This window comes from Mustela lutreola, chromosome 1 (assembly GCF_030435805.1).
Source record: "Mustela lutreola isolate mMusLut2 chromosome 1, mMusLut2.pri, whole genome shotgun sequence".
NCBI classification, from domain to species: domain Eukaryota; kingdom Metazoa; phylum Chordata; class Mammalia; order Carnivora; family Mustelidae; genus Mustela; species Mustela lutreola.
In genome coordinates, this window is record NC_081290.1 from 234816951 (window position 1) to 234828207 (window position 11257).

Sequence of the window (11257 nt, forward strand, 5' to 3'; positions counted from 1 at the left end):
CTTCCAGTACTATGTTGAATAAAAGTGGTGAAAGTGGACAACCTTATCGTGTTTCTGACAATAAGGGGAAAACTTTCTGTTTTTCATCATTGAGTATGAGGTTAGCTGCGGTTTTTCATATAAAGCCTTCATTATGTTGAGGTAAGTTCTTTCTACACCAACTTTTCAGTGCTAGAGGGTTTTTATCATGAATGGATATGGTTTCATCATGGATGGAATGGCTATACTTTGTCATTTGGTTTTTCTGCATCTAATGAAATGATTATATGGTTTTTATACTTTGTCTTATTAATATGACATATCCCTTTGATTGTTTTCAGAATATTGACCACCCGGCATACCAGGAATAAATTTCACTTGTTTGTGGTGTATGATTTTTTAAAATATATTTTTGAGGGGTACCTGGGTGGCTCAGTGGGTTAAGCCTCTACCTTCGGCTCAGGTCATGATCTCAGTGTCCTGGGATCAAGCCCTACGTCATGCTCTCTGCTCAGCGGGGAGCCTGCTTCCCCCTCTCTCTTTGCCTGCTGCTCTTGCCTACTTCTGATCTCTCTCTCTGTCAAATAAATAGGATCTTAAAAAAAAAAAAAAAGAAGAAGAAAATCCAAAACAAATTTTAAAAACATTATATATATATATATATATATATATATATATATATATATGCGCATATTTTTTAATGTTGTCTGCCAATATTTTGTTGAGGATTTTTGCATCTCTCCTCAGGAGAGATATTGCCTGCAGTTCTCTTTTTTGTGGTGTCTTTATCTGGTTTTGGTATCAGGTGATATTGGCCTCATAGAATAAATTTGGAAGTGTTCCTTTATCTTCTAGTTTTTGGAATAATTTGAGAAGAATAGATATTAACTCTTCTTTAACAGTTTGGTAGAATTCACCCGGGACACACTCTAGTTCTGGACTTTTCTTGGTGGGAGGTTTTCTGTTTTTTGGTTTTTTGTTTTACTTAATTTTGTTTTTTACTGATTCAATTTCATTGCACTTAATTTGGTCTGTCCAAATTTTCTATTTCTTACTGCTTTAATTTTGGTCATTTGTATATTTCTAGGAATTTACCCATTGATCCTATGTTATTCAATTTGTTGACATATACATTTTCATATTTTGTTGCAATTGTTTATATTTCTGAAGTGTTTATTGTTATTTCTTCTCTTTCATTAGTGATTTTTTATTTTTTTAATTTGGGTCTTTTCTGTCTCCTTTCTTTCTTTTCATGAATCTGACTAGAGAGTTATGAATATTGTTTATCTTTACAAAGAACCAGCTCCTAGTTTCATTTATCTGGATTTTTTTAAAGTTCCATATTTTTTTAAGGTTTTATTTATTTATTTGTTTAAGAGAGAAGGAGATAGAAAAAAAGAGAGAGAGAAAGAGCAGGGGGCGGGGAGGAGAGGGAGAGGGACAAGCAGACTCTGTGATGAGCACAGAGCCCCATGTAGGGCTTAATATCTCCACCCCTAGATAATGACAGAGCTGAAACCAAGAGTTTGACAGTCAACCAACTGAGGCACCCAAGCACAACTGAACCACCCAGGTGCTCCTCTTTTTAATTTAATTTAATTTTTTTAGTTTCTATATCATTTATTTCTGTTCTAATCTTTATTTATTTTCTTTTTCTGGGTCTTGGTTGTGTTTGTTCTTCTAGCTCCTTTAGGTTGGAAGACAGGTTACTTGAGATTTTTCTTGCTTCTTTTTTTTTTTTTTTTTTTTAAAGATTTTATTTATTTATCAGAGAGAGAGAGGGGAGAGAGCAAGCACAGGCAGACAGAATGGCAGGCAGAGGCAGAGGGAGAAGCAGGCTCCCCGCCGAGCAAGGAGCCTGATGTGGGACTCGATCCCAGGACGCTGGGATCATGACCTGAGCCGAAGGCAGCTGCTTAACCAACTGAGCCACCCAGGCGTCCCATTTTTCTTGCTTCTTGAGGTAAGCCTGTATTGCTATAAACTTCCCTCTTAGAATCACTTTTACTACATTCCAAACATTTTGGAACTTTGTGTTTTCATTTTCATTTGTTTCCATGTATTTTTTTTCTTCTTTTATTTTTTGGTTGATCTATTCATTGTTTAATAGCATGTTATTTAATTTCCATGTATTTGTGGCCTTTCCAGATTTTTTTTCTTGTGGTTGACTTCTACTTTCATAGGGTTGTGATCAGAAAAGATGAATTGTACTATTTCAATTTTGTGAAAGTGTTTGAGACGTGCTTTTTGGCTTAATCTGTGATCTATCCTGGAGAATGTTTTATGTGCACTTGAAAAGAATGCATATTCTTCTGTTTTAGAGTGGAATGTTCTCAAATGTATATTAAATCCATCTGGTCGTTGGACACTTGGATGGCTCAGTGGGTTAAGCCTCTGCCTTTGGCTCAGGTCATGATCTCAGAGTCCTGGGATGGAACCCCACCACGAGCTTTCTGCTCAGCAGGGAGACTGCTTCCCCACACTTCTCTCTGCTGACCTCTCTGCCTACTTGTGATCTCTGTCTGTCAAATAAATAAATAAAATATTTTTTAAAAAATCCATCTGGTCCAGTTTTTCAGTCAAGACCACCATTTCCCTTATTTTCTCTTTGGATGATCTGTCCATCAATGTAAGTGGGGTATTAAAGTCCCTTACTATTATTGTATTATTATCAGTTACATTATTGACTTTTTTAGTAATTGTTTTATATATTTGAGTGCTCCCATATTGGGTGTATAAGTATTTACAACTATTATATTCTCTTGTTAGATTGTTCCCTTTATTGTTCCATAGTGTCCCTCTTTGTCTCTTCTTACAGTCTTTGTTTTAAAGTCTATTTTGTCCAATATAAGTACAGCTACCCTAGTTTTCTTTTGACATCCATTTGCATAATAAATATTTCTCCATCCCCTAACTTTCAATCTGTAGGTGTCTTTCAGTCTGATATGTGTCTCTTTTAGGCAGCATATAGGTGGGTCTTGTTTTTTAATTCACTCTGTAATCCCATGTCTTTCTATTGGAGCATTTATTTCTTTTTTTTTTTTTTTTTTTTTTTTTTTTAAAGATTTTATTTATTTATTCGACAGAGAGAGAGATCACAAGCAGGCAGAGAGAGAGAGAGAGGAGGAAGCAGGCTCCCCACTGAGCAGAGAGCCCGATGTGGGACTCGATCCCAGGACCCTGAGATCATGACCTGAGCCGAAGGCAGCGGCTTAACCCACTGAGCCACCCAGGCGCCCTGGAGCATTTATTTCATTTTCATTCAAAGTAATTACTGATTGGTATGTATTTATTGACATTTTGCTACTTGTTTTGTGGTTGTTTCTATAGATTTTCTGTGATCTTTTTCTCTTGCTCTCTTTCATGGTTGGCTTGTTTTCTTTAGTAATACACTTAGATTATTTTCTCTTTATTCTTTGCATATCTACTACTGGTTTTTGATTTGTCGTTACCATCTTCTGCATATTGCAGTCTGTATTAAGTTGATGGTTGTTTAAGTTTGAACCTATTCTTCTCTCTCCACCATGTTTTAGGTATATGATATGATATTTTACATTCTTTTTTCTTATGGATCCCTTGATATATTTGTATAAAAATATTTTTATTGATTTTGTGGTTTTTTGTTTTTGTTTGTTTTTGGCTTTTTATACTTTCACTTATGGTCTTTCCTTTTTGCTCAAGTGTCCCCCTTAATATTTCTTGTAGGGATTGTGTAGCAGTCATGAACATAATGAACTTTTTCTTAAAGAAAAACTTCAAGAGTTTTTCTGAGAAACTCTTTATCTCCCCTTCTAGTTTGAATAATAGCCTTGATGAAAGGAGTACTCTTGGGTGTAGATTTTTCCCTTTCAGCACTTTGAATATATTTGAATATATTGAATATATTTGAATATGCCACTTCCTTCTGGCTTGCAAAGTTTTTGCTGAAAAATCTGCTCATAGCCTTATGGTGTCTCCTTTTATAGGTAACTGTGTTCTTTTCTCTTGCTGGCTTTTTTTTTTTTTTTAATGATTTTATTTATCTATTTGAGAAAGGAAGAGTGAGAGAGCACAAGTAGGGAGAGCAGCAAAGGGAGAGGAAGAAGCAGAAACATGCTCCCCGCCTAGCAGGAAACCTGATTTGGGGCTCAATCCCAGGACCCTGGAATCATGACCTAAGCCGAAGGCAGATGATTAACTGACTGAGCCACTCAGGTGCCCCTCTCTTGCTGCTTTAAAGTTCTTCCTTTATCATGGCTTTCTGCCATATTATTTACTCTTTGTATTGATATGGACCTCTTTCTTTTGAATTTCTGGGGGGATCTCGGTGCCTCCTGGATCTAGATATCTTTTTCCTTTCAAAACTTTCGGAAGTTTCAGCTATTATTTTTTCAAATAAAATTTCAGCCCCCCCCCCTTTACTCTCTTCTTTTTCTGGCATCCCTATAATGTGGATGTCATTATGGTTGATGGAGTCCCTGAGCTCCCTAAAACTATTTTCAATTTGCATAATTTTCTTTCCTCTCCTTTGCTCAGCTTGACTACTTTCTATTACTTTGTTTTCTAGGTCACTAATTCATTCCTCTGCTTTACTAGCCTGCTATTTTTTCCATCAAGTGTATTTTTAATTTCATTTATTGTGTTCTTCAACTCTGATTGGTTATTTTTTTTTATCTTCGTGTTAAGGTCTCACTGATGTTCTCTACTCTTCTCAAATCCAGTGAGTATCTTTATGAGCATTACATTAAATTCTATATCAGGCAAATTACTTGTATCTGCTGTGCTTAGTTGTCTGCTGTGGTTTTTTTCCCTATTCTTTCATTTGGGACATAATTCTCCATCTCCTCCTTTTGTCTCACTCTAAGTTTGCTTTTCTGTGTTAAAAAGTCATCTACTTCCATTGCTCTTTAACAATGATAGCTTTATGAAGGAGAGGTCCCATAGTATCCTGCAGTGCAGTGTCTCCTGTTCCCTAGGATCTGGCACTTCAGGGAGTGTCTCCTATGTTGTATGTACTCTGCTGTTGAGTCTTGACCTCTTTTTCTTTAATTCTAGTTATCTGCAGTGGCTCTCTTTTTCTATTGTGGTTAGTGCTTTGTCACCAGCTTGGATAGGTGTGTTTTAACAAGGTGTGCAGCAGTCTGCTTGCAAAATGAGACCTGCCCCTGCCACCAAGAGAACTGAGGTCATGCAAAACATGTGGATTGGGAGATAGGGTATTGTCTTTTATTTGAGTTGGTCTTCTGGAAGAGGAGAACAACAGTGTAGGGACTAAAGTGAGCATGCCTGGGAAGGGCAGATGTGTCAAAGAACAGGAGAAGCAGAGCTTGATAAAAAGCAACTTAGGTAGCAAGTGTTAGCATTGTCTTGGTCCTCAGGTGACCCTGGTTTATGCTAGGGAACAGAGGAGGGAAATGGCGCCTGCCAGCATCTTTGTTCCTGCAGGGGCTTCCAGATGACCTAACTCTCTGAGGTGTGCTCTGAGACTGAAAAACAAAAAACAAAAAACAAACAAACAAACAAACAAAAAACAACACTCTTCTTCCCACCGACTCCTAGTGTTTCTCAAATTGCTGCTTCTTTGTTGTCTGCATGCACTATTTGTATGGCTGTCTCTTTTTCTTTTTTTCATTTTTTTTCCATTTTTTTAAAATTAATTTATTTATTTTCAGAAAAACAGTATTCATTATTTTTTCACCACACCCAGTGCTCCATGCAATCCATGCCCTCTATAATACCCACCACCTGGTACCCCAACCTCCCACCCCCCTGCCACTTCAAACCCCTCAGATTGTTTTTCAGAGTCCATAGTCTCTCATGATTCACCTCCCCTTCCAATTTACCCCAACTCCCTTCTCCTCTCTAACACCCCTTGTCCTCCATGATATTTATTATGCTCCACAAATAAGTGAAACCATGTGATAGTTGACTCTCTCTGCTTGACTTGTTTCACTCAGCATAATCTCTTCCAGTCCGGTCCCTGTTGCTACAAAAGTTGGGTATTCGTCCTTTCTGATGGAGGCATAATACTCCGTAGTGTATATGGACCACATCTTCCTTATCCATGTATGGCTGTCTCTTTAAGAACAGGGACTCCAATTCTAATACCCTCCAGGCTCTCCCACAACCCAGCATGCTGATTTTTTTTTTTTTTTAATTCCGGGTTTTAAGTGTCACTGGTTATTAAGAACTCACAAAATTTGTCCCCTCTTGCTTTCAAAGACAAAGGTTGTGGGAATCCATCCTCCCTTTTGAGGGCTCCCTGGTGTGAAAGTCTATTTTCTATCCTGTTTCATGCTACCGGCTCCATCCCCACCATAGATGATGAAGGTCAATTTCACTTCCAAACTAGATCTTTGCCCTTCTATTTTTTGATGGGGGCTTTTCTCTACCTTTATTTTGGAATTTGTTCTGCCAGTCTTTGGATCACTTTCTCTGTTATTTACATGGATATAGCTGTTATCTAGTGGTATCCCTGGGATGAGGAGAACCTAGGGTCCTTCTACTCCACAATCTTTCTAGCTTTCTGTCTCCTTTTACTTAGCAGAAGCATTTAAGTTTCTTTAAATCAAGAGGTAGCTTTATAAAAAGGGATTCAAGTGAGTAGTTTGAACATAACATGGACCTAATCTCTCTCTGTCTTCTCCAGTTCTCAGTTTTGCTTCTTTACCATTAGTTCCATTATTAGTAGGTATCCTTTTCAAAAGACCAAGGAGAAAATTCTTAAGAATGTTTATGTCAGCATAACTTAGCATCAAGGAAATACAAACCAAAACCACAATAAGATACCACCTCTCGCCAGTCAGAATGGTTAAAATTAACAAGTCAGGAAACAATAAATATTGGTGAGAATGCAAAGAAGAGAACTCTCTTACACTGTTGGTGGGAATGCAAGCTGGTATAGCCACTTTGGAAAACAGTATGGAGGTTCCTCAAGATGTTAAAAATGGAGCTACCCTATGACCCAGTGATTGCTTTATATCCTTGTACTTTCAACTCTAGCCATTTAAATGGATATTCAAGATATCTATGAAATATAGGTAGATCACTTTATGGTACCTGTTTCAAACCTGTATTGCCTCTTTGTGCCACAATGTTCAGGAGGTGGGGTGGTGTATCTATTTTGGATGTCCATGCCTTTTAACTCTGCATCTGTAGAACTGAGCCTAGTACCTGCCAAATAGTTGTTGAAAGAATGTATGAATGATATCTAGGATTCATAAAGTAGAAATGAAAATATTGCTTCTTATGACTTTCATTCTGCTATTTGGTAGTTTTTCAAGACATCTTGCCTGGACTGAACTGCTGCTTGAATGTAGATAAAGAATGTAGATAAAGGAAACATGGAGAAATAGAAAGCAGAATTGCTATGATTTAGACAAGGAAAACCCAGCAGAGATAGAGATAGGAATAGGCACATTGAAAGATTGACTGGAATGGTTATTTATTGATTTGGCATTGTCAGAATGATTTACTATGACTTAATAACAAGTATGTGACTTTGCAGTACTAAATATATTGATGATATCAAATATTTAGCAAGGATATCTTCTGTGATATGTTATGGGAATATATGACTTTAAGTTTATACTATCCTTGAAGACTTGTGGAACCTCACGCTGTTATTGCATACTGCTATTTAGTGTTTCATAATATTCCAAGACTCTATCAAGGAGAATGGAACTAATTGGTCACATAACTGTTTCATTTTTACTTTTTCTTTTTCATACTTACCATTGTGTTTCTTTGTTTCTTGGATGTTATCACAGCTCTCATGCAACTATTTTTAGCTCTCCAATCTCCCTGTAATATACTAAGCTAAGAGATGGCAGTTCTGTTCCCCAAATAAATCTAATACCATTACATATATACAGATCACATCAAGCTGATATGCATTAAAAAGCACTAATCTTTAATAACAACGTGGAGTCAAGAAATTTTCTAAATTTAGACTTGTAAATTAGACTTGTAAGTAAACCTGTAAATTATTCCTCAAGTTATTATATTTTAAGCTTTAGAGTATGTTTTTGAGGTTAATAAATCAATAATTTAGAAATAATGGATTTTAATCTCAATAACCTTGAGTTTATTGACTGAGGCTAATACTATTCTTTTTTTTTTCCCAAGAGGAAAGATACTTTGTCATTTTCCTGTCCTTCTACCAAAATTTTATCCTACACCAGTCATTTCCAGGGACCTTCCTCAGTCTTAGTATGGCTTATTTGAAGGGCAGAGAATTAACCCACTCTTGGATTCAAGTACATCTATACCAAAATGTATTTAAGAAGAGGAAATTTCCCAGTGGGTTTCCAGCCTCCCCTTATTGTACATTTTATTGTTGGTCTCTCTTATAGTAGTACATTTGGAGAAGTATCTAGGAAACTATACTTCTCAGTGGCTCCTAAATGGTTCATTAGAGTGCAGCTCTTTTGTCTTTCTAGATATCCACGGTACTGATATTCAGGACTTCCCCCAGGAAGTCTGCTGGTAGTATCCTCAACCACAGAGCTGTTTCTCCTTTCCTTTCCCAGTCCCATGGTACTGAGTCACTCTCAGAATGTCAAAGCTGGGACTATGTCTCTCCACTGCAGGAGTTCAGTGGCACAGGGTTCACGGCAACCTGGCTAATGCCCTAAAAGCTCTTTCCTTCCGAAACAGGGAAAGTTCCTTCCAAGGGGCTAGGGGAAGTCATGCAGACAAGTTCTGCAATGGGCCCCAGAAAGACTCTTTCATGACTGAGAAATGTTTGGCCCTATCCCAGTGCAAGTTCTTCAGATTCTGAATGCTCCATCCTAGGCTGAGGCAAGCCTAAAATGCATGGGGGGAAAGAGGATCTTTAAAGAATTATCTCATTCTGATCTCTAGAACTGACCACTTAGAACTCAAACAAGGCAAAATCTTATGTTCTGTATGTTAGAACGAATATTTGAGACTGGAAGGCTTTCCACGCAGTGTATCAGGAGAAAGGGAAGCACAATCACTGGAATAGCAACATAAACATTAGGCGCTATAAGACTATAGGTGTTTCTGTGTTTCTGAAATTTAATATCTAAAGCAGAAGTTACAAAAATATGAAAAAGGAGGATTTGTGGACCATGCTAAGAAATTTCAACCCTCTTATCAGTGGCATGTGGTAGCATTTCTCCTTCTGTGTCTGACACATTTCACTAACATAATGTTGTCCACATTTATCCATATTCTCACAAAGGACAGAATTATCTTCTTTTTAAAGGTAGAATAAAGGGCACCTGGGTGGCTCAGTCACTTGAATATATAACACCTGATCTCATCTCAGATCTTGATTTTAGGGTTCTGAGTTGAAGCCATACATTGGGCTCTTCGCTGGGTGTAGAGCCTACTTAAAAAAAAAAAAATTAAACGTGGTATAATATTCCATTATAGGTGTCTGCTGTAATTTGTTTATCCATGTCTGTGAATGAACACTTAGGCTGAACACAGGTTAGTCTGTCTTGGCTATTGTGAATAGTACTGCAGTGAACATGAGAGTGCAAGTATCTCTGTTTTCATTTCCTTTGAATAAGTACCTAGAAATGGGATTGCTGGATCATACAGTCATTCTTTTTTTAACTTTTATTTAAAAAAGATTTTGTTTAACTGAGGGAGAGAGACAGAGAGAATGAGCTAGAGAGAGAAGGAGCAGGGGGAAGAGGGAGAAAGAAGCATTCTTTCCACTGAGTGAGGAGCCTGATGCTTGGCTCAATCGTGGAACTCCTGGACCATGACCTGAGTTGAAGGCAGATGCTTAACTGACTTAGCCACCCAAGCATCTGAGAAGGATTATATACATTTTTATTCTACACATCCTTTAATGAATCTGTGTTAAATTTCTAATGGGGAAAAATAGAGGAGGAGGAAGGCTCAATATCATAGATTCAGTTGCCTTTCGCCTCACCCCTAGGAAGGAGAAAAAGTCCAGAATCACTCCATTATATTTTGCTATAAGGACTGTTACTTGAAGAATCTAAACAATAAATATGCTACCAGAATTTTAGGTAGAGGTGTGTCTAAATGGAAATAAAATATTGATGAACTGAAGGTCATAATCTTCATATGGCTTTAAGAATATTTCAATAAGATGCCAAGACAGGTGTTCTCATGCCCATAATGGCTATGATTATCCTACAGCAGAATTTCAGGAATGTCAAATTTTTTTGACAAAAACTAGTTCTATCTTGCTTCTTGCATTAAAAAGCCTCTTAAGTTCTTTAATACTTAAATTTTCTTTAAACAGCAAAATGTTTTAGATATTATTCAGATTACAAACTGTTTCACACATAAGAAATACAATTACCCTTTTGACATTAAAACATTCCAGTGAGTAAATCCAAAGCTTCTACTTCAATTTCAGGGAAAACCACTGCTTAATCCTGCTTCGGATCTGCTGGGTCTTTACACTGTAGATGATTGGATTCATCAGGGGTGGAAAGAGAATATAGATATTGCCCATAAGCACATGAACGAAAGGTGAGAGATGCTTTCCAAAGCGGTGCACCATGGTGAGGCCAATGATGGGGATGTAAAAAACCAGGACAGCACAGATGTGGGATACACAGGTCTGCAAGGACTTGAGCCTCTCCTCCCGGGATGCAATTGCCAGCACTGTATGCAAGATGAAAACATAGGAGATGAGAATGAGCACAGCATCCAACAAGAAGTTACAAATGACCAGAGCCAGGGCATAGAAGCTATTGAAGCGGATGTCAGAGCAGGCAAGTCGGAGTAGGTCCTGGTGCAGGCAGAAAGAGTGGGAGAGGATGTGGGGGCGGCAGTAATGGAAGAACTTCAGGCGAATGATGACAGGAAGAATGGACAATGCACTTCTCATCAAAATCGCCACCATGACATGAATGACTCTGTTGTTGGTCAGGATGGATGTGTAGCGTAGAGGATTGCAGATTGCAATGAAGCGATCAAAGGCCATGGCCAGAAGGACTCCAGACTCTGTGCCGGAGAGACCATGGACAAAGTAAGTCTGTGAAATGCAGGCATCCAGACCAATCTCCTGGCTGAGCCCCCACAGGACCCCCAGCACCGTGTGCACTGTGGAAAGCCCTATGCACAGGTCAGTGAGGGCCAGCATGGCCAGGAAGTAGAACATGGGCTCATGCAAGCTCTGCTCTGTCCAGATAACATGTAGCACCAGGCAGTTTCCCAGGAAAACCACAGCATAGATGGAGGAGAAGGGAATCGAAAACCAGGGATAGTACTGGTCTAGGCCAGGGAACCCTGTGAGAATGAATACCGAGGAATTGATAATGGAAGCAGAAGAAGCAGACAT

The 11257-nt window shown here is 38.2% G+C and overlaps 1 protein-coding gene across 1 annotated transcript; it reads right to left on the reverse strand.

Annotated features, from left to right (window-relative positions):
• Positions 1-10312: 10312 nt before the first annotated feature.
• On the reverse strand, positions 10313-11257 carry LOC131835395 (olfactory receptor 51V1-like). Its single transcript, XM_059179727.1, has one exon. The coding sequence runs from the start codon at positions 11255-11257 to the stop codon at positions 10313-10315; it is 945 nt and encodes a 314-aa protein (XP_059035710.1).